This window comes from Osmerus mordax, chromosome 9 (genome assembly GCF_038355195.1).
Source record: "Osmerus mordax isolate fOsmMor3 chromosome 9, fOsmMor3.pri, whole genome shotgun sequence".
Classification (NCBI taxonomy): Eukaryota; Metazoa; Chordata; class Actinopteri; order Osmeriformes; family Osmeridae; genus Osmerus; species Osmerus mordax.
This window is the reverse complement of record NC_090058.1, coordinates 16,149,125-16,172,410: the sequence shown is the minus strand read 5'-3', so window position 1 is coordinate 16,172,410 and position 23,286 is coordinate 16,149,125. Positions and strand designations below refer to the sequence as shown.

At 44.1% G+C, this 23,286-nt stretch overlaps 3 protein-coding genes across 4 annotated transcripts; 1 reads left to right on the top strand and 2 right to left on the bottom strand.

The window, feature by feature from the left end:
* Nucleotides 1–9: 9 nt before the first annotated feature.
* LOC136948887 (uncharacterized) lies at nucleotides 10–4,734 on the bottom strand. Its single transcript, XM_067243009.1, has 14 exons — nucleotides 4,346–4,734; nucleotides 4,103–4,222; nucleotides 3,611–3,730; nucleotides 3,390–3,509; nucleotides 2,916–3,038; nucleotides 2,633–2,715; nucleotides 2,205–2,330; nucleotides 2,069–2,114; nucleotides 1,822–1,976; nucleotides 1,480–1,611; nucleotides 1,193–1,307; nucleotides 958–1,092; nucleotides 617–742; nucleotides 10–396 (listed from the first exon to the last, which is right to left on the bottom strand). Exons 1-14 carry the CDS (start codon nucleotides 4,596–4,598, stop codon nucleotides 248–250), a joined length of 1,803 nt encoding a protein of 600 aa, XP_067099110.1. The 5' UTR covers nucleotides 4,599–4,734; the 3' UTR covers nucleotides 10–247.
* A 476-nt stretch (nucleotides 4,735–5,210) lies between these two features.
* On the top strand, nucleotides 5,211–16,090 carry ahi1 (Abelson helper integration site 1). Of its 2 annotated transcripts, none has more exons than XM_067243000.1 (26): nucleotides 5,211–5,605; nucleotides 5,784–5,908; nucleotides 6,025–6,614; nucleotides 6,732–6,901; nucleotides 6,990–7,176; nucleotides 7,270–7,462; nucleotides 7,567–7,662; nucleotides 7,795–7,980; nucleotides 8,533–8,685; nucleotides 9,084–9,216; nucleotides 9,326–9,449; nucleotides 9,861–10,090; nucleotides 10,221–10,327; nucleotides 10,416–10,534; nucleotides 10,981–11,111; nucleotides 11,229–11,369; nucleotides 11,867–12,045; nucleotides 12,221–12,266; nucleotides 12,387–12,433; nucleotides 13,208–13,325; nucleotides 13,795–13,850; nucleotides 14,015–14,059; nucleotides 14,637–14,799; nucleotides 14,932–15,026; nucleotides 15,287–15,366; nucleotides 15,458–16,090. In XM_067243000.1, the coding sequence occupies exons 1-26, from the start codon at nucleotides 5,596–5,598 to the stop codon at nucleotides 15,627–15,629; spliced, it is 3,696 nt and encodes a 1,231-aa protein (XP_067099101.1). In that variant the 5' UTR covers nucleotides 5,211–5,595; the 3' UTR covers nucleotides 15,630–16,090. The 2 variants fall into 2 exon arrangements, with proteins under 2 accessions (XP_067099101.1, XP_067099099.1); XM_067242998.1 differs by having other exon boundaries at nucleotides 13,792–13,850.
* A 714-nt stretch (nucleotides 16,091–16,804) lies between these two features.
* slc18b1 (solute carrier family 18 member B1) lies at nucleotides 16,805–21,668 on the bottom strand. The gene is made up of 14 exons (XM_067243001.1): nucleotides 21,387–21,668; nucleotides 21,014–21,153; nucleotides 20,571–20,666; nucleotides 20,397–20,470; nucleotides 20,095–20,242; nucleotides 19,644–19,800; nucleotides 19,007–19,143; nucleotides 18,821–18,922; nucleotides 18,637–18,728; nucleotides 18,283–18,378; nucleotides 18,117–18,191; nucleotides 17,888–17,981; nucleotides 17,174–17,223; nucleotides 16,805–17,002 (listed from the first exon to the last, which is right to left on the bottom strand). Exons 1-14 carry the CDS (start codon nucleotides 21,418–21,420, stop codon nucleotides 16,921–16,923), a joined length of 1,377 nt encoding a protein of 458 aa, XP_067099102.1. The 5' UTR covers nucleotides 21,421–21,668; the 3' UTR covers nucleotides 16,805–16,920.
* Between the last annotated feature and the right edge of the window lie 1,618 nt (nucleotides 21,669–23,286).

Below are 23,286 nucleotides of genomic sequence, written 5' to 3'. Positions count from 1 at the left end.
CTGTATTAAACTTGAAATAAAAACACACGCAGTCTTCAATCTTTACTTTCTTGTTGAGATGTGTAGATAAAAATATGGTTAAAAAAACAATTTTGTAACATTCCAACATTAACATTGTTGCAAACATGAATCATGGCATCAGTAAAACCAAAAAGAAGTATAAAAGTTCAAAAAAATCTACACAACAGTACACAAAACATCCAGGTCCTCTGGATAAGAGCGTCTGCTAAATGACTAAATGTAGGTCCTAGTCTCTGTCTAACGGAAGGGGAGACTTGGGGGAGGAGAGCGGGGGAGGCTGCTGGATCCTCTGCAGAAGGGTTCTGGTTTGTTCCGTCTGCAGGTGAACCTCCATCAGCTGCTCCTCCAGATGAGCAGCAGCCACAAAGCCTCCATCTACAGCCACCAGGAACACCACACAACACTGCATCAGCACTGGGCTAACAGGCACCACACAACACTGCACTGGGCTAACAGACAGCACACAACTTGCTGTGATTCCTGATAGTCACTACGTTATGTACTGTGGTCGTCTCATAGAAACTAAGATGGGCCAGGGATGTTTTAAATACAATGTTAGGTTTACAAAGCATTGGCTTGAACTATGCATACAAACCTTTCTTAAGACTGCATAAAGTGACGATGCCAAGTTGCTGGAATCTAACTTCCTGTTTTTTGAGGAAGGCCAGCACATATTCAGAGATGGCGGGATAGTGAGGACGCAGCAAATAGACGACATCACCTAAAATCAAGACATGACAGAAAAAGCTTATATAGGGTTATGTGTTTAATTTAATATGTGTAATGAATCTTGTGATGCATATTGTTTTACCGTTACTTTTGTTGTTGCTGCACCTCCATAATATCGGCTAAATGTGCCGGCATGAGGAGATAAACCATTTAATTTTACCATGTATACCATGTCTATCATGGATGACAGTCAATTAATCAAATCACCATTTATTAGTAGTTTGCTGACGATGGAGGCGGAATAATATGACAACTCTTGATTTTCCATCTCTCCGGACAGCGTCACAAGTCTCAACATGCGGTCAGGGTTCATTTCTGTGGCCAGACGAGACTGAAGCACTTCTGAAAACACAAGAATCCTGAGTGTGACTACAGTCATTTATTGTGACATGGTTATCGACTCCTCAGAGCAACAGAAAAATGTAATTGAATGCAGACTCACCCCGGGTCGTCAGATGATGTAAACAAAGTGTGACACACACCAAGTCCTCTTCAGTTGCCCCACTGGACAATAGGACCTGGAGTAGTCCTGTTAGACACTCACTCTCCATTAGCCCCTGTAGACCCATGGTGGATTTAATTGACACCTCATTACTGTGTGTACATTTTCATAGTTATTCGTGAAGTATGACTGGCACTTATATTTTATGTTTTAAAATGTGCGACACGTGTGATATACTGTGTACATGTGAAGAGACACCATCCAGTGCTGAGCAGGGCTGGTCTAACCTGTACACCGTGTCTGGTTGTGCACAGGTTGGTGACAACAGCAGCACTGTGTCTGATGACGATGGAGCTGGACCCATGGCTGACCAGCAGGTGACCTATGACCTTCAGCAGGCCGTCATCTACCAGGTTCTCCTGGAACACAAAGTCAAGACAGGGCCTTGAGCTGGGGTTACTACATGATGACTTAAGAGGACTTTGCTGAGATGTCTATGATAATGAATTGAGGAGTCATTGTAGAGGGTGGGGGGTTATGTTCTATGCCGGCACCATCTTTTCATGGGGCCTAAACTTCCTGACAACGATCACCCTGATGGGAGGGTTTCAGAAGATGAGCAGTCTAACGTTGTTGGGCGGGTGTGTAGTCAGTTCAGAGAGCAGAGTGATCGCAGACTCGGTCACGGGGAGAGCAGCAGAGCCCAGCAGGGCTCTGAGTGACATCACAACACCAAGCTCCAGCAGGTGCTTCTGGACCTCAACTGTGCACAGAGAAATCAAACCTGGAATATCATGCCATGTCACTTATTTAAAATCACAGATTAAGATAGTAACTTAAGTTACTAAGTTAAATCATGATATGATTATGTTTTACCATTTCCTGAAAGGATTTTGAGGCACTTCCAAGCTTGTGACGAGTTCTGGAAATGAGATGAATTCCTTTTTTATTTGGATGTACAGTCAGAGTGTGATCTGAAACAGATCTCCTCTCTGCAGGTGAGATGTTTTACCTTCTGCACAGAAGAGGAGGTGAGCATCAAGAGTGACTTCAGCAGGAACTGGTCTCCGATGCCCAGCATTTTCGGATGATGCTCCTGGACTAAGGCGATGTTGCTTAAAGCAGAGCAGCTGTTGAACTGAAATTTACAATGATTCATCAGGAAAAAGTCCACAAAGAAATGCATAATACGCACTTACTGTACAAGTCACTGCAATCCTAACACTTGAGCCATCTTTTAATTTAAATAAATGTAACGTATCAATTCAGCAGACTCTTACACTGAAGTGACAAACTTCAATGGATTTAAACCTGGGACCTCTTGATCTGCAAGCAAATGGGTGTACCTACCACTGAGCAACTCCTATCCCCATGAATACAGTGGAAACTTAATTCTACCACACAGACAAACCCTGTGCGATGTCAGTCGTGGCTTGTTACCTGGATCTCTGAATCTGAAGACTGCAGCAACAGAGCCAGAAAAGGAACAGCGCCCTCTTGACATAACGCCCTCATTGACTCCTCTGGAACCAAGAGGTAGCAGTTAAGAAGTTATTTGGGATGTGGATCAGACATTTGATACAAAAATATTATAATATGCGCACATACATTGATGGCTATGGTAATGAAAAATGTCAAAGATGTGCACGTGGGAACACTTGACATGTTTGGCAACACAACATTAACCACATGTAGCTCCAGCCAAGTATTCAAATGTCGTCACCTGACTGAGTGAGGTTGAGAAGGGCCCAGACTGCATTCTGCTGAACCCGTGAATCGTATGATTTGGCTAAAACCAACAGTGGAATCACTCCATCAGCTGATACAATGGCTTCTCGGTGGGACTCTAATGGAGAAAGGAAGTCCAAAAACAAAATCTGTCAAAATGAGCTGAGGTCAGTGATGTTGTGTTGCATGCAATGTTGCATAAGATTAAAATATTGGCTCACACCTCTGACAATAGAACAATAGAACAGAACAGAATGTACTGTACAGAATGTGCCTGTTCTCTATGACACCTACATACCTATAACCATAGATATATATAAAGACTTGATATATATCTATGCCTATAACAAACGCATACCAACAGCTCCACATGTGTTCAACTTGATCAGCTTGATTAGACCAACTCACAGACAAAAACATTTCTCATCCCCAGACACACCAACCTGTGCATGAATGAACACACACATACCTGATGACGCCAGCATGGCAGCACAGGCACAGGAGTTACACTGGACAGTGGGGTCCCCAGACTGCAGCGTCTCTAGAATGGGTACCAGCAATCCCATCTCAACCACCTGCTCTTTACTCACTGGAACACAACATGTACAATACACACCCAGCAGCTACAACACCATCTGTCATCACTGACCAGAGTTCAAATTAGTGTTTAGTGACAGTTGAAGTTCCTACCGTTGTTCTTTACCAGCAAATTGACCAGGGACAGAGAGATGGCCCTCTGTGTTTCCAGGTCATTTGACAGAAGCAGGGAAAGGTAAGGCTCCAGGAATGCAACAGGTAACAGAGTCTCTACTGTGAGTTGACATTCAAAAAAACAACTTTGTCATCATGGCTGCAGCTAGCATCAGAGCCACTCACTTTCCCTTCTCACTGTATCCATCCCCCACCTGGCTGTCCTGATAAATCCAACATAATTTGCATAATACTGGTTGCAGGTCCCCATTACCATATAGTCATCCTACAACAATGGAAACCTGAACTGCAAACAAGGTGGTCTTAGCAGTCCACAGCCACTGTTTTTCAAATCACTGAACCAAGACTCACTAAAGGACTAGTCCGTCAACTAATAATAATAATAATATATAGGCTTATGTTTGTAGTTAAATAATTGGAGCCTGTGACTAACCATCGATAATAATAGTGGATTAATCTTAGGTCACTTACAGTGTTGACTAATATGTAAGTAGTACATGGATGCAGCCCCTTGAAGGTCATGGTTTTCGGATGCTGCTAAGGTTTTTAATGCATGTAGACATTGTTGATTGAGGAGCGGGGGTTCATTGTCTTTAAAGAAAAAGAAAACATGTTCTAAATGAATTTTAAAGAGCTTTGACCTTGATAGTCAATATAATAATCACTAGAATCTGATAAATTGTCCTGTGAAATTTTTGACGTCTGAGAGCTTACCTGTATTCAAGTGCTGTAATAAAGACGTGTAGGCAGAGTTTCGTTGGCGTCTCTTGACGAATTTCTGGGGACTCGAGCTTCTCCTCAGACAACAACATCGGGAGAGAGCCTTGACACAGTCCTTTATCTTCAGCTCAAACTCGTTGTATAATCTCTTCACAAGAGCAAAGAAATCATTCAGCAACTCTTCACACTTTTCACATAGTCCAGTGCCCATCTTCATAGTGTTGAATCCATTCGTCAGAAGGCGCATGCATACCTCAGTGCACCACGCACCTGCTTTGTTATCAAACGCTGGAACAAAGACTTACCTGACTATAGGTGCGTTCGACTTCATGCAGCGCCGGCGTCACCTGCAGCCGCCTGCAGCCCGGCTGACTTGAAGCAGCCAACGGCATTCTCAACGTCAAGGCAGCCGGCTGCAGCCGTCTGTCGGCGCCGCCAGTGCTGCATGAAGTCGAACACACCTTATGTAACTTACCTGTGACCACATGGCACGTATCCACGCCCTTGTGTCGTTTTTTTGTTTTTGTTTGTTTTATTTTGTTCTATTTGTTTGTTTTATTTTCATTATAGTGCTAATAATAACTATTATATGAGAAGTTAGTGGTGTATGGAAAAGTAGGCTAAAGAAAATAAATACATTTAAAATATGGTTTGTAAATATAATATAAATATTTAAAATATGTCTAGCGTCACATTTAAGCGTTTTTAATTATGGGGTGAGTTATGGTGGAGAACAGATACTTTATGGTGAAATCTCGAAATCTCCGCCCCAAACTCATACGTCACGGACAGGATCTCCACTACGGGGCTGTTGTTGTTTTGGGAACCTTCGCAACGGATCCACCGGTAGCAATGGAGATCGTAAATCACAGCAGCTAGCCAGCGAGCTGACTACTCTTAGTTGAATACAAAGCGATTAGATATGATCTAGCTTAGATAGCAAATGTGTGATGTTTGCATATTGCGATTAGCTGTATCCATCAGTTTTGACAACTTGATACAGTACTGTACAGTACACTAGCTAAAATAGTAGTAGCTAGATAGGCTACAGTAGCTGACTAGCTAGCACCAGTAGTACTCACTGCAGTAGCTTGCTAATCTGGTCGAGGTTACCTAGCCAGAGAGCTGGCTGGCTTGTTATTAGCCGCCACTGAGACCGTTAATTTACTATCTTGTAAATCCAGAAAGAAAATCCTTGTTTGGGTTCTTTGTACGCAGAATGAGTGTCGAACCAGCGTTCAAGAATGCCAGCAGGTGAGTGCACACAGCTCCTTAATGCTGTGATTTAATGATAAAGAACTGTAGCAAGCCAGTTACTAGTAGCTAAAAACAACATACTAAAAACACTTTGGCTAGCTCTTCACGGCATGCCTCATTGTTCTATGTGCAACTTTGCTCCATGTATTGGAGACTGTCTATGTCCTTCCAACAGGTGAGAGTGAAGCCCGGGCGAAGACCAGGGCCAGGTTTGATGAGGTCTTTAAGAAATATACTGACCTACCGTCCGAGAGGAAAAAGGTGAAGAAAAGGAACCCTCAGCCTCCAGAGAGCATCGTGGTGAGTCAAAACAAGATGGTGGTTTTGCTCTAACTCTATATTCAGCATCTTCAATGCATTAGGCCTATAGTCTTGTTTACAGTTAACCCTTACACACCCTGCCCCATCCACCACAGCTCCAAACCTTGAGAAAAGACCTTGACCTTGAGAAAGACACAGAGGACAATGAGACCATCCTCCAGAATACGTACCACCTTGACCAGGGGAGCGCACGCTTCACCAAGAACAAGCGCAGGGAGAGGGAGGTGGTGGAGAAGGTCAACCTGAACAACAACGGGAACCAGGAGGATGCTCAGCCTCCCAAGGGCAAGAGGAAGAGCCGGAGAGAGCTTCCTCCACTCCCTCGGTCCCCTGAAGACACCTCCAGTCACATCATCCGCATAGACCAGGACGACCGTGCTACGAACGCCAAGGGCTCCGAGGCCAAGCCTTGTGTGGAGGCCGACGATGTGGAAAAGGGACCGAAGAGGAAGAGCAATAAAGGGAGAAGGAAAGCGGATGAGGAAGCCGCCGCGGAGAGCCGGGAGGTGGAGGCAGCGGACGAGCTGATCCAGGAGTACCAGCAGCAGATAGCGCAGGAGGAGGAGAGGGCCGTGGGGAAAAGCAGGAAGTCCATCCCGGCCTCTCAGGGAGTGGCGCTGAACAACGAAGTCGGGAAGAAGAAGAAGAAGAAACTGAGGCCGTTGGATACCGAGAGGGACACGAGGTTCGTTCACTCAGACGAGGAACTAGGACTTTGAATAACATGCGAGATGATTGGAAAGATGGAGTCAGCGTAGAGGGACTTTGCTTTGCTAACGATTGGCTTTTCTCACCTGTGCAGTGCGGCGTCAGATTTGCAGCATAGCCAGGCGGACGAGGCAACAGAGCTGAGGACCTCTGTGGAAAAGACCTCCAACACCAGGAGCCAAGATGAAGACAGGGAGACAAACCCCAAAGCTGACTCAATACTGACACAATCCAAAGGGAAAAAGAAGAAGAAGAAAAAGCAAGGTGGTTGAAAGTAAATTTGAACTTGTATCTCCCCCCCAAGTGTTTTTTCTCCCCCAAATGAGAGTGACTGTTTGTTTTCTGGTCCTAGTGGTGAAAGAAGAAAGCGATACAGAGGTTGAAGTACCCAGAGGCTCTGCCTTTGATGACAGCTTGGTACTGGGCATCTACATCCACCGTGCAGACAGGCTGAAGACCTCCCTGCTGGTGTCACACCCCATGGTGAAGATCCACGTCATCGATGAGATCACTGGACAGTATGTGAAAAAGGAAGACAGGTGAGAATGTTGTGCTACCTGTAGAAGTCTCGGTGTCAAGCTGTCGAGGTAATGCTTTTATTTTGAAATGTTTCCCCCTCGTATTTCTTTCAGTCATCGTCCGGTCTCCTCATTCTATGAGCAGGAAAACGTAGACCATATACTTCCTATCATGACCCAGCCCTTTGACTTCAAGAAGAACAAGTCGACTATTCCAGAATGGGAGGAGCAGATCGTCTTCAACGAACGCTTTGGCTATTTCCTTCAGAATGATGACGAAAGCCCTAGAGTTATGCTGTTCTTCGAGGTAGGAAAGATTCATTTAAACACTGCATGTTATGACATTCTTTGCATAGACAGTTCCAATTGCATTCAATGAAATGAAACCCATGTGTTATGAATATGACATAGGTCCTGGACTTCTTGACCATGGAGGAAGCCAGAGCCAATGTTGATGTTGACAAACATGAACAGGGATTTAGAAAAATTGCATGGGCTTTTCTAAAGGTTGGTATCAGAAAATAACCCTGCATTTGACTTATCGGTTAGTAAGTAATAAATCTAATAATTAAGTTATATATCAAATACAAAATATATGATATTGTCACATTGACTTGTAACATGTTTTCCTATGTGCAGCTCGTGGGTACCAACGGGGTCCTGAACATCGACAGCAAACTGCGCCTCCAGCTCTACTGCCCCCCTCCCCGGGCTAGAAGACAGCCCCAGACCATCGAGGTGGTGGACTGGTGGAGAAGATATCCCCGAAACAGATATGCCTCCACCCTGTACATCACCGCAAAGGGCCTCAAACTCCCTGAACACGTACGTTTGGGCTCACAAACAGGCCGCTTGTTTTGCAACTCTGATGTCAATTGATGTCCTATTTTACATTTACATTTAGTCATTTAGCAGACGCTCTTATCCAGAGCGACTTAAAGTATGTACAGGGACATTCCCCCGAGGCAAGTAGGGTGAAGTGTCTTGCCCAGTTGGCATGACCAGGAATCAAACTGGCAACCTTCGGATTACTAGCCCGATTCCCTCACCGCTCAGCCAACTGACTCCCCTTTTTTTGTGTATGTTCACTTGCGATGTCACATACGTGGCTGGTGTCATCTCTGCTCTCCATCTATTCTAACCAGAGAGTGGAGTGGATTATCTCTTTATTGACAATATATATTATGTACCTTAATTTAGAATTTGTTTCTTTTAATTTATGAACTATTAGTGCATTGAATTTATGTACCAGGTCAAAGAAAGACAGGTTGGAGACGAGTGAAAATGTGTTAACTCAGGACAGGGTAGAGATTAGTAAAGGTGTGTTGACCCAGAGAGAAGAGGGTAGAGATGAAGGTGTGTGGGCCCTCTCCCCAGGTGGACCCCAGTATCCGCTCCATGATGGCCCTGCAGCAGGAGCGAGGGAGCACCTCCTTCAGCGAGCTCCAGAGCGAGGTCACCAGGAGAACCACCACCCAGATGATGGACAGCAAACCAGCTCAGCTGAAATGGAGCCGGGTGCCTGGCCAGGTCTGGAGTGATAAAAAAAAATATATATATATATATATATGTAACCAGGAAAGACCCATTGAGGTTAAAACCTGTTTTGCATGGGCGACCTGGCAAGAAAGCAAACAGGAAAATAGCATTGTGTACATAAACTATTTCAGAAAAATACCAGATAAACACAAAAGACAACAGTCACAAGTTACAGAAAAAAGGTAGCTCTCCAGGAACAGATTTGAATTTCCATGATCAATACACTCCCGTGGTTCCAAGAATCCTGTCACAAATATTGTATATGGCTGTCGAATAAATTTCAGCTGCTCAGTGGGGCCGGAAACGTCCCCTCAACCCATGACGATACGCCCAGATGAAGCAAGCTCTCTCCGGCTGTATTTCCTGACAAGTTGTTCTTGTTCACCCAGGCCTGCCGCATCCCTAACAAGCCCTTGCTGGCGTTCAGAGGAGGCCAGATGGGCTGCTTCACCATCCGCTTCTCTCATGACGGGAGAGCGCTGGCGGCTGCCTGCGCTGACCGAGATGCCTTCCCCGTAGTCGGTGAGCGGCTCTGCCCCTTTCTGCTCTCAGAGCCACGTTCAGGTAACATGAGAGTGAAGAGTCTATGGAGTCGTTGTTGAGACGTTTTGCCCTCTTTTCTTTTCAACAGTGTACGAGATTCCCTCAGGCAAAGTGCTGGCCGCCTTCAGTGGCCACCTAAGTATTGTGTACGATCTCTGCTGGTCCAGAGACGACTACAGTCTGCTGTCAGCCTCCTCAGATGGCACTGTAAGGTACGTCTGGAGAGGGAGGGAGGGGAGAACAGAGGGGGAGGGAGTGGAACAGGAAGAGAAAAGAGTGAGGAAGGGAGGGAGGGAAGAAAAGAGAAGAGAAGAGGGGAAAAGGAGAATGAGGCAGGGATCCGAGGCTAAAAAGAAAGAGAGGAATGTAAAGGGGGTGGAAGAGGGGAGGGCAAATAAGTAATAAACTCATAATGTGATACCTACAAAGCTCCTCTAGAGGGCGTTTGTGCTCTTGATATTCTTTCCAGATTTCTTTTTTAGCTCTGTTTACACATGACCTGGACTGTATTATTTTAATATTACCACCACATCTCACTATCTTATCAATTACCATGGTTCTACATGGGTATCCATGACAACCACAACACTCTCCCATGATGCATCTCTCTTTCCCTCCCTCAGAATGTGGGACGTGGAGAGGCTCCAGGGCATCGCCCGGAAGGTTCTCCCTCACCCCTCGTTCGTGTACTGCGCCCAGTACCACCCCACGGCCCAGCATCTTGTGGTAACCGGGGGTTACGACTTCCTGGTGCGGGTGTGGGGAGTGAACGTCCGGGACGTCAATGGCGTGCTGCTCCAGGAATTTGAGGGTCACAAGAGCTTTATCAATGCTCTCTGCTTCGACTCTGAAGGTGCTCGTTTATTAGACGTGTTGGTGCTAGGCTAGCCTGGGCTAGGAATGTCACAAAGGTAGTGACAGGATTTGTTGGTGTCATCGCGTGCCGAGTGTCACCGTAACGACCCGGCTGTCCTTCCACGCAGGAACCAGGATGTTCTCCGCCGACAACACGGGTCACATCATCGTCTGGAGGACGACGGTGGCTGACTCCTCCCACCAGCGCCCCTGCCGACACTGGCTCGTCGAGAAGGTTTGAGGAGAGACGCGTCGAACAGGCTCCGCGCGGCCCCCACCCGTTCAGTCTCTGGGTGCAGCGCTAACACACTTTCTCCCTCCAGGAGATTGGAGAGAGTGACCTCGGTGGGATTCCCATCAACACGTTACAGGTCCACCCCAATGGACGGCGCCTGCTCATCCACGCCAAGGACAGCGTTGTCAGGGTCATGGATTTGAGAGTGTAAGTATTTGCTGTGATCGATATATTATTGAGATGATCATAAATTGCGTTTGAGTACAGTGTATAGTAGGGGCTAAAAGTTGGAGAGCATATTAATGGGGGAATTGGACATTGAGAAAGCCAGAGCATTCCGAGACATCACAAGAAGCTTTTGTGCTCTAAATATTTTTTAGTCAAGCTGGGATAACATGGTTCATCAGGTTTTTCACAAATTTGGGCAGTCCATGCACGCTGCCCTTAAAACAAAATAGAGGGACATGCCAAACACTAAGATATTCTGAAATTCATGTACATTTTTACATGTACATTCAACTTTTCCCCCCAAATCTTAAGCTGATGATTATCATGAAAGATTTTTTCAAATTACATTTATAAACAATTACAAAATATTTTCTTGACATATGATGTAAATATGGAATACAAGTGTGATATTTGGGGTGTCTTAGGCTTGCTGTGAAGAAGTACAGCGGAGCCACCAACTACAGAGAGAGGATCCACAGCACCTTCACGCCCTGCGGCAACTTCATCTTCTCAGGCAGCGAGGACGGCATGGCCTACGTGTGGAACGCAGAGACCGGTGAGGGCACGGGGTCTACCCACCGCACAGCGGGGCAGCTGGGAACCGTAGTTCTTTCGTGTTCTTTTCCCTGTCGAGTCCTCAGAGAGCAGTCGGGTGTGGTGTGTGTGTGTCCAGGCGACCAGGTGGCGGTGTACTCTGAGCTGTCTTACCCGACGGCGCTCCGCGGTGTGGCGTTTCACCCTCAAGAGAACATGGTGGCCTTTTGTGCCTTCGGTCAGAGTCAGCCAGTGCACGTCTACATCTACGACCGCAAAGGTGAGTGAATAGTCATCATGCTAGTGTCAAGTATACACACTGTAATAGTCATCATGCTAGTGTCAAGTATACACACTGTAATAGTCATCATGCTAGTGTCAAGTATACACACTGTAATAGTCATCATGCTAGTGTCAAGTATACACACTGTAATAGTCATCATGCTAGTGTCAAGTATTCACACTGTAATAGTCATCATGCTAGTGTCAAGTATACACACTGTAATAGTCATCATGCTAGTGTCAAGTATACACACTGTAATAGTCATCATGCTAGTGTCAAGTATACACACTGTAATAGTCATCATGCTAGTGTCAAGTATACACACTGTAATAGTCATCATGCTAGTGTCAAGTATTCACACTGTAATAGTCATCATGCTAGTGTCCCCCACCCCCACCCCTCCTTAATAATACTAGGACAATCAGAGCTATACTTCATAGACCATTGTGAGTGCTTATCAGTGAGCCTGTGTGGTTGTGTTTGTGTGTGTGTAGTGGCCCAGATGGAGGTAGAGAACCTGCAGGTCCAGAGCAGGGTGGGTTCTGCTGGGCCTGGCAGACCCTCCCTGGAGCACGCCGCCCCCCCGGACGCCACCGCCATGGAGAGCTTCGCCAGTTCGGCCCGCCTGGACCTCAAGATGCAGCGCGTCAGGGAGAAGCTTGACTCGGTTCTCGTACGTAGCCCGGCTCATTTGGTTTGGTTATTTCTGTTCAGTTTGAGCCTGAAGAAGTCCCTGTAAATCGTGTGCATGTGTTATTTGCTTTCATCACTTCACTTGGGTTGTCTTTGTCAACAAACCTGGATTTGGACTAACTCCTAACTAACTCCTCTCCTATGCTGACCAACAGGAGCCACATATAAACACCTCCTCCATGGGATATGTATCAGAACAAGGTACAGGAGTTACTGTAGCGGCACGCACACAGCTGAATTCTGGTAGTTGTAGTTCAACAGATTTGGGTGTGTGACTAATGTCCCTGTTGTCTTATGGGAGTCCCTTTTCTCTTTTTATAGACAGAATGGGATGGTCTCAGAGGGGGCGGAGCCTGGTGTCTGACTCAGTAAGATAAAGTCTCCTGATCTCAAAATCCTGTCAACTTCAATGATAGTTACTTGAGCCACACTGATCCATAAAGATCAGGGTTTCCCGCAGCACTTTGCAGTTAAGGCGGCCGCCTAAGCAACACACGCCTGCCGCCTTAACTGAGGTCAGGTGGCTGAGCGGTGAGGGTGTCGGGCTAGTAATCTGAAGGTTGCAGTTCGATTCCCCGGCTGTGCCTAATGACGTTGTGTCCTTGGGCAAGGCACTTCACCCTACTTGCCTCGGGGGGAATTTCCCTGTACTTACTGTAAGTCGCTCTGGATAAGAGCGTCTGCTAAATGACTAAAATGTAAATGTAAATGTTAACTACATTGTCAAAAACAACAACAAAAATAATCATATTAATAATTTTAATAGCGATTTCCGCCGTTGTCCAGTTTTCTCCCTTCCATTCCAAACTGTGACCAACGCCAGTCTCCCTTCTATGCAGAACGCATTGGAGGAAAAACGTTTTGCACCTCCCCCCCCCCCCACCACCACCACCTTAACTAACACATTTTCTGCAGGGGAAACCCTGAAGATGACAGATCAGTATCTGATCGCTGTTTAAGCTGGAGATGAGAGAAGCACAGATTGATGATCAATTTGTGCCTGCCATTTAAAGATCTTTCTGTATTTTACTAATGTTCGTTAATTGAGATCTCTATAATAATATATACTAATGTTATTATATTACATATTATATTCTGTTTTATATTCTCTTGTGATGATCTAAAATCAAGATATGTTGCAGGTGGGTCTGAACACCTCCCTGCCGCCCCCCTCCCTCCTGTCTCCTCACTCCAAGCTGCAGTTGTCGGACTCCCTGAGGGGGCAGCTCATCTCCCAGGCCTCCCTGGGCCCCCACAATCGTGAGTGTCACACACACAACGACACCACACTGCTCTTCCTCTCAGACAGGCTGACCCCCCCAGGAGATACCTGCTCTGAGAAGGTTACTGGGTCAAGCCCCCCAACCCCCCCACCCGGTGAAGGATACGTCTTCATCGGCTGTGTCAGCAACCTTGTGGGACTTTTGGTCTCCCGTGATTACGAATTTAGGTCAGGTTTTGACAAATGAGCTTATGTAAAGCATTCATGCAGAGCGAGGCATTTTAAATACCGAGCTAGCAAAAGGGATTTAGCTAAGATTGAACATTCCGAGTCCCGAGTACAGAGGTGTGGATCTGAAGACATGTACAGCGTGCACAAGGACCAGGACGGGCCTCTTATGATCTTCACCTGTGTCCGTAGGTGGAAAGACGCACACAGAATAGTGTCTTCATATCTACAACATGTAAACTTTGTTTCTTCTTTTCCTTCTGCTTGTGTCTGAAGGAGGGTTCAGTCCGGTGGGCCCGCGTCACAGAGAGACCCGGTCTCTGAAGCGGCAGTCGGTGAGGCTTCTTATCTTCATAGCACACTTAGTGTTCTTGCTACTTATTCTTACTACATTAGACTTCTATCTACACTTTTCATATTCTTGAGAGGTATAACCATAGAGAGTGTAAGTAGAATTTATCGTATGCGATTGTTTACAAATGTGTCTTCTTCTTTTTAGAGTCTCTCTGATCAAACAGGTCCCATCGTACCAGCCCAGCACACGGTAAAAGAAAACTGTAGCTTTGTTTTAGATTTAACATTTTATTTATGTAGTAGATGCCAGCTCATGGTTTCTTTGCTGTGGCAGATGGGTCTGCCCCATTAACTGATTCCCTTCCGGCATGAAAAGTGTCAAGCCAATCAGGATCGTTTATCTGACATGGGGCGGGTATATTATTATGACTGTACAGAGGAGAAACATTGAGGCAGTTTCCTAAACAACCAAGATGACATTTCATTGGTCTGATTGGTCGTATCTTTCAAATTCTATCTAATTGCGTCCAGAGGCATCAGTGTCCGTTGATAGCTTTTATCCAAAGCGACGTACAAATAGAGCAGGTATTAAGTGCCTCAGATAACGATGTACTAGAAGGAACAGTGGTTAGTGCCAAGGAGCAGTCAGCGTTTTTACCAGACACAATAGCTTCATTGAGACAACATTACATCATTCCGCAAACAAGACAAGCGCAACAAACACAACAACAGTATCAACAATCGTACGGTACGTACATGATTTAGATTACATGAGCTTAGTTATATTAGAGCGGGCCTCTGATCTGAATGCTCGTTTGTTCTCTCAGGTCGTCTCTCTCTATGACTACACTGCGAACCGGTCGGACGAGTTGACTGTGCTTCGTGGTGATGTCATCCACGTGCTCTACAAGGACAACGATAACTGGTGGTTCGGTCGTCTAGCCAATGGACAGCAGGGATATTTTCCAGCTACCTATGTGGCAGAGGAAGGTAAATAAACGTGGAAAAAACGCAAATATTGTAAATATTTGATTGTATTTCAATTGAAACAGTCTTTTCAGTTTTTACAACAGGAAGTGTCTGAGATGCTCAGGTGTTTTCTTGCTCTTGTTTCTCCTCCAGGAGACGTCAACGAGGACGTGTCCAAGACCCTGGAGGCCCAGTCGGCTCTGTCCGAACGCACAGAGCTTTCAGCAGAGAGGACAACACCCACCAAGGTGACCCACGGGACAGGACGCAGCCTCCATCTGTTTTAATCATTCTGATATATGTCTGGGAAGTGGCTGGAGTTTCTTTTTCGGTGTTCACCCTGTTCTCCAGACCCTTTGTCCCTTTGCTTTTTCCTTTCTCATCTTATTGCCTCGCTGTCTGTTTTAATCACTCATCGCTGTTTCATTTCTGGAGTGATTTAAAAGAGTTGTGTGGATCTTGTCTCCGTGTCCTCCTCTCATCTTCTGGTCACCCCATCCCACTGCAGGTTTCGGCTATCATCAGTGCCTCCGGGGAACTCAAGTTCATCTCTGAGCAGGACACAGATCCAGAATTACCCGTTCCTAAGTAAGCCCCTCTTCTACCTCAAACACTCCTGTCCCTGTACCCCCCCCCCCCCCCATGTCAATCGTTCTGATGTATTTGTGTAACTCTGAAGAACCAGGAAGAAGAAGAAGAAGGCGAGGAAGCTGGAGGTCCAGTCCCAGGCCACCTCCTCCGACCCGGAGGCTGCAGGAACAGCATCAACCAGGGGGACAGCCAGGCCCCTCCCCAGGAGACCAGGACCCTCTACAGGACAGGCCAACAGCGCCTTCGAGCCTGACCCCTAGATCCCATTACCACAGAACAGATTCTCTTTATGCACCAGGAGTGCTTTAAATCCTGTATTTTGACTTATTTTAGCAGATGTCCAGAAAAGTACTCGTGTTTTTTTTTATGTCCATATTTGACAAATCTAAGAAAAAGTCAAGAAAGTATAGTTTTTTTAAATGTTTTGATACATTCATGTTTGTATTTATTGCAGTGAACATATCTAAAATTCTCATAAGCAGTGTTTTTTAACCAGACATTTATGTAATGCTATAGAGCTATTTTCTTAGCCTGTCAGAGATTAAGAAAGTTTGTAACCCTTTTGCAGTAGCATGGAGCATTTAATAATAGTTGCCAGGTGGGTTTTGTTGTCTATTTGTATCCCATTTTTGTCTTAATCAAATGTGGATTACTGGAGTACTGCATCTGGGTGGTATATTTTGTAACCATGTTCAATACATTTCTTGGCACTCTTAAGACATTTCCTTCTTAGATTTTTTGCCTAGTAGAAGTGTCAGAATTTGGCATAATGAATCTTCAAATACAATGGGAACTTTCATTTTGCCATTTTGATTCATAAAAATTATATCACAATACTTAACCTGAAACTAATGTGTTTCATGGACAATGACCATTAACCAAGCCTACTCATCAAGTAACTGAACTCTGGTCATTCCGTCTCCCCTGCCCTGATAAGGATCAGCAGCCAGGAGCTGCCACACACAGCTCAGCCAGGAGCAATCCTAGTCATGGGGTGTGGAGTGGCCTGGCGTTAACACACTGTGCTGCACAAGCACAGCACAAATGTTTACAATGCAACCTGTTACCTGAGCCCTTTGCTATTCATTGCACAAACAATAATCGGAAGACAATTCACCTCAACTAAGAAACGGGAGAGTGATGAACTGGCTAGCTGGTTGGTTGAACAGCAGGCTGGATAATTGGTTGGTTTGCTGGCTGACGGCTTGATTAGCTGCATCTGGGTGGCAAAACCTAAAGATACTACTGATTACTTATTTTCTTCACCCTGTGTAGTTAAACCAGATTGAGGGGTTTTAAGTGTCAGACAGTTTGGTTCTGCAGTTCACTTCAAATTATATACATTTCAGATCAAAACAACATAACCCTTATTAGTCATTGATGAAACAATGTGTCTCCCATGTATAAAGACATTACATTCTGCTGCTACAAAAATGTCATATACACATCAAAGACTTATACAATACATACACATATAAAATCTGATCGTTTTGCTTCGCTTGGCAAGACAAAGTTCCATGAAGAACGTGATGGAGTTCTGGTGTGTCTAGTTCAGACAGCCACTGGTAAGAGATCAGTGTTGAGAAGAGGAGTCCTTTCATTGGTGGCTTCAAACCTGCTCTCATGTGAAACCCTGGGGTCCAGACAAAACAGCACAGTCAGCCAAAGAACCAGAGGAAATCCTCCAAGAAATCTTGATTTAGGGATCAGTGAATTTACAATGAACAATAACTTCTAAGAATTCAATTATACAGGGATTTTCTTAATTTTACTAGCTGTTGATTAAAATCATAATAATGATTACCTCAGATAGCAGATTCTTCGAGAGAGATAGTACAAGCCAAGAAGGGAGGCCTAAAGATTAGAGGAGAAGGTTAACAAGTGAATATTAAGTCATGTTAACATATCATACCACGCCTCCTTGTTCAACCAGCTGCCTTATTGTTCCTGTTACAGTTGGTAGATGTGAACTCTGCTACCTCCGTCATCAATCAAATGTCAACATTTCTGCTCTGATCGCGCACTACAGTATGTTAATACCCCGTCCACTCTACGCCCCCTGACTTTGATTACACCCCAATTCTTCATCAAAGTATTTTGTTATATCTCAATGTATTGCAGACCAGCACCTACTGTGCTATTCAATTCAACCATGCGACCACTGCCAGTTATTGTCTGGTAAGTATATAATTAGCCCTCAGGCCATAATACAGCTGAATTACATATTTTTTTACAATTGACATTCTAATATAACAGATAATAGAGTGACAGAATCCAACCAATGCTATTAAATCAAGTTTACAGCTTAAACATTGGTTCTGGTTTAAATATCTGTGGTGTCTGCTTTCTGAGGGGGGCATTTAACATTGTGGACCACTTGGCTTCCTATGAAAACCACAAACATCTTTGAATCCTGCCCACTCCTGCCATCTAATAACCTTCACAACACGTGTGTAAGGTACTGTAACAGATCTGAAACATGATGAGCAAAACGAGCTGATGTGGAGGTTGCACTCACCGCCAGAAACGCCAGTCCTCCCTGGATAGCTGCAGCCAACTCAAAACCCAGATGTTGCGTGAGAAAGCCACCGAGTGTTGGACCACAAAACATCCTACACAAAATAAAACTATTCTTGGTGAGACTCCAAACTCTGGACATTTAACCTTCACCTTCTACCATCTGTTTATAAAATGGATATGAAAGACTTAGTAGTGTGAGGTACAACTATGTATTTGACATCACTTACCCGATGGACCAAACCGCTCCAAACAATCCTGACACCAGTCCAAGTGTACCAAGCCCCTCCTCAAATCCATTTTCACTTCATTCAAAAAAGGACGACAGTTTGGTGTTGAGTCGCATTTGCAGTTGTACAGTAAGCGGTACAGTAAATCAGTGTCATGGCCACTCACAGTGCACAGAGAAGCATCTCTGGGTAGGTCGGGATGGCTGTCATGCCCAGGGAGAACCCAATGACGCCTAGCATGAACACCAACAGCCAAAGCTGACTAGACACAACAGATTTAATTAGTCCTGGTATAATGCTTAGTCCTGGTTAATACTTGTATTTATTTTTGCTCATGTGTTTGTTTATTTTTACTCGGAACTGATCATACATTATTAGGTGAATTGTAGAATTTCCATCAGGATCAGTAAAAATGGAATCGTTGAATATTTTGAGTAAACTATGTATTTTAAGTCTCTTTTTCGTACACTAGAAAAAAAGGCTGCATGCACAATAACACCTAACACTAACTTCTGCTCACCTTTGAATGTGTAATAGTGGGAGAGGGCCCAGGAAGCAGAAGGCCAGCGCTGTGGTGAAGCCTCCAACCACCATGAACCAACACCTGGTCGACTAGAACAACACAACACGTCCATGATGAGTACGCAATCAGACGCAAACCACATCCCCACCGGCACTGTAGTGTTGGGATTTCTATGACTTACAGGAAACTTGTCACTGATAATGCCCAGGATAGGCGATGCCACACAGTAAGGTAAGGACAAGCCTAGAAGGAGGAGTCCCACAAAACCTGGGGAGAGATTAAACTACAAACACATGCAGGAAGTCAGAGCTGCACTCAAGTCACATGACGCCCTTGTTTACATACTACAAAGGAAACGTTCTTGTACCTTGTCAATGGCATACAAGGACAGGGTGGCGTCCAGAAAGCCCAGCCCAGAGCTGAGGGTGAATATGATGAAGCAGATCAGCACAATCTTCAGATGACTAAACAGCCGGAAGAAGGAATCCTTAGTCGGATCAGCATCTGGGTTGTGAGGTAAGCACAGCAGTAGAGAAGCTCATCGTTTCCATTTGTTAATTTAGCAGGTGATTTTTATCCCCAGAAAATCAGGAAATGAACATGCAGTAGGAGCAACAGATAATCAAGGGCTGAAAGTACACAAGTCCAGCAGTATTAATCCAAGGAATATTCAGGGTTTATATGACAGTGCAACATCATCATATTTACATTTAGTAATTTAGCAGACGCTCTTATCCAGAGCGACTTACAGTCAGTACGGGGACAATCCCCCGATGCAAGTAGGGTGAAGTGCCTTGCCCAAGGACACACCGTCATATCTCAAATACAACGTCCCAAAAATGACAATTTTGCATACATCACTGATGCCACCTCACTCAACGGACAGGAATGCATTAAGAAATGATCATGACATCACATACTTATAACATGATAAGTCATTACAGCAAGATTACATTTGAATAAGATAACAGGAATGGTCACATATCTTGCATTAAAGGTCTTACCAAAGTGTGGTAGTATATAGATATTGAAGGGGACCATCAGAAACAGGAAGCAGCCCAGCGTCATAAAGGGAACTTCATATCCAAATGACTGGTACAACCAACCCCCGAGAGGTGGCCCCAAAATGAGACCCAACCCTGTAAAGATCTCCAAGCTCCCCTGGTAGACAAAACACATCGTAGTCACACCACACTGAGAACCTCAAATATGTAGATGCAGTTTGACCTATTCCCAGCTTTGTTTCATTTTTTTTTTTTATTCATTTTATTTTGCAGAATCCATGCAATTGTGTAAGCGTTTAACTTAATAAACGTCCATTGCCGCAGGGGACTATGACCACAGATCTCCAAGTACAACAGATATAAACAACCCAGGACAACAATGCTATTTTGTTAGCTCATGATTCTAATACCTAAACAACATACCACCCAAACAAGGGTGGGCCAAACTCACCAAAACAGTTGCTATATTGTTTGGGAAAACTTTTGCTGAAACTGCGAAGGAGGACGTCATGGCTGCAGCGAAGCCCACAGCATCGACAGAGCGTGTGATGAAACAGAGCACGATGAAAGGTGTTCCTTCGGGAACTCTGTCCAGCAACCTGCAGAGAGCAAGAACGAGGAAAGACTTAGGAGAACACCATGATGAGAGTCATCAGTGGCTCATAGACTGTCAAGCTTTTTCCTTCTGTTTCTGGTCTTTGCTCTGAATGATGAAGTTATTCATAACACATGTTGGTAAGCAACAGGACTCACCCAAAAATAATTGTGCATCCTGAAGAGACAAATAAGCCTGCGATAAGCATGAACTTCGCCCCTATCTGGACAATCTGAAGGGATAGAAAAAAATGAGTTTAAATTATTTTGTACATGTCATGTTGCAAGTGTCATTGTCTGATGACTGGACATACAGTACTTGAAGATACTTACATATTTACCCAGAACCAAGGCACCAATCAGATTGCATACAGCATAACACCCAAATATCAGGCCAATGGTGGTCTGGTTCACTCCTTTCTTTACTGCCTTTGTTGGGATAGTAAATAGAACAATACATACGTCACCAGACCAGTTTTAATGGGATCACCCCTTTAAGTGTGTGACCATTTTATAGCCCCTATTGTTAGGCCTTTTTTCTGATGTCAAATAAGTGATACAAACATCAATCAAGTCAACATTCCACTCAACAGTTATCCTTACCAAACATCAAAGTAATTCATTTTAAAGAGTAATAGTAGTTATTTTGTTTTTGTTTGTTTTTTTTGGAGGGGGGGGGGGGGGGGGTTCCATCATACCACATCACATAGGCTACTATCAATTGATACAAACAAATTCACATTCACTCAGAGTGATGTTGCTCAACGTTAGCTTACCTCGTTCGGGAAAAATGGTCCTAAAATGGAGTAGCAAATCATTGAGCTGAAGTTTACAGACGCCATAGATATTAGTGTGAGTATCTGCTGTCTTGACATCCTTGGTCGAGGACCTGTCGATTCTTCTGGTTTCATGTCCTCTAAAGAGCGGCAGCGCGTGAGAAGAACATAATCAAGGAATAGCTATCAGACCATACAGCCTGTTATGAAGCGTGTAAGATGCATTAGTGAACCACAGGCTTAAGCTTTCGCAACTTTCCGTCTTAACGCAACTTTTCATAATATTAAGTGAGTACGTATATAAGTCCATATGTGTATGTTTTTTGTGTGTATGAACTTAAACACTATATAACAAATTTGAATTTGCTCAAACCTGTTTGCTGAACATCAGTGAGACCTGGATCCATGTTAGATAGTTATGTTCCCGTCCCGTAATTTAAGTGATAAATGCCAAGAATTTATGTTAGGCAAAGAAAGGATAATTCGTGGTCCCAAAACTCAGAATACTTTAACTCATGGGTGATCACGTAACGAGGTAACATATTTTCATTGCGAGAGGTTTAGTATAGTATAGTTTGACCATTACATTTGTTTGCGCTTAAAAGCCCCGATATCATGACTGTATCCAGCTTGTCCAAGGTTAGTTTCCAGTGCGGGTGCCTTTTGCACTTGCAAGAAATCGCAGATTGTAGGTTCCAGCTGGGTCGGTGCAGAGCCATAGAAAAAGAGAGTTGCGACACTTCCATAGACTCCCATTGTTATCGAGGAATGCGGAAGTAAAGCGTTTCACATGCGACCTGTAGTTCCAAACATTGCATTTTCTACCGTTCAACCCCATTCATTTTCAGTGTCTCCGAAGCAAGTTAGCTGGTAAATTGATGAAAATCCTTCATTTTTTCATATTTTTACCACCACATATCAATTGCTATTAGTAGTATTTCATATAGCTAGCTTTAGATAAAGTTTATCGTAAGATTATAGCTTGTTTGATTCGAAACGCATTTAGAGCTAGACTGTAGTCTAGTATCTAACAAGCAACACTTTTACTGAAGGTAGCTAGAGAGCACGTGTATCATAGCCAGACGTCAGTTGCCTTATAGTCTGTCAAATTAGTTCTAGTTATTTGTGTTCGTTGGCATACAAAGTAAGTCTTCTATATAGCTCTTATTAGCCTAGTTAGTAGAGCTAGCAACAATGAATTGCAGATTAAGCGGTCTGAATCAAGTTAGCTGGTAAATTTACGAAAATCCTGCATTTTTTAATATTTCGACCACCACATATCAATTGTTATCAGTAGTATTTTATATAGCCAGCTTTAGTTAAAGTTTATCGTAAGCTTGTGAACGCTAGATTCTAAATGCAGTTGGAGCTAGACTATAGGTCTACGTAAGCAACACTTTTACTCTAGCGAGCTGTTCATGTAGGAAGATCACTACAAACAAAAGGAGTGGAAGAACACTGGACATATTGTACAATAAAATGTTTTATTGAATGCAGTTGGTTGCCTTGTTTATTCTGTTCTATTTACCAAACTCCTTTCTTGTCTTGAGCAGTTGCTGGTGATAATGGTTATTCAACTTGCATCAAGTACTACAAATGTAAGTGTTGTTAATGTGGTAAATTGTAAGTGGGCTGATGAATAAAAAAACGTTTAACAAGTCCCATTTACTTCAACAGTCGAAGGTTAAACGTTAAGTGGAACAATATAGTCCTCATTAGGCTACTGTTTGGTATGTACGGTACAGTACAGTTGGTACAGTATGGTAGCTAGCATAGCCATTTCTAGCTCTGCTTCACAATATTGCGTTATGTATTATACGTTCATGTAATACATACATGTTAATAAAGTATCAGACATACATGATACAACACACCAGTAACCAATTGACATTGTGTTAATATACCGAAAATGTCCGCGAATCGAGATGGTGCTGCTGTCTGTCCCGCCGAAAACCATTCAAACAGGTTGACAGCAGTGGGAGTTTTGTTTAACTACAGCAAGCTACCGGAACTACGTGACAAAAAAAGCTCTAGCTTTTTCCTGTGTTTCACTGGCAGTGAGTGTTCACAATGTTGTATTTCACTCCATTCTACACCAAACACGTCAGGGAGGACTGCCTTTTGTAGATACGAGTCTGCTGAAGATAGCCAGAATATCGGATTTATTTAACTGAGCCTGTTTCATTCATCATTTTCCTGAGAAAGTGACTTCCGTTGGCCAGCTTCATTGAAAACCATTCAAACCGGTTGACAGCAGTGGTTTTTTTTGGAAC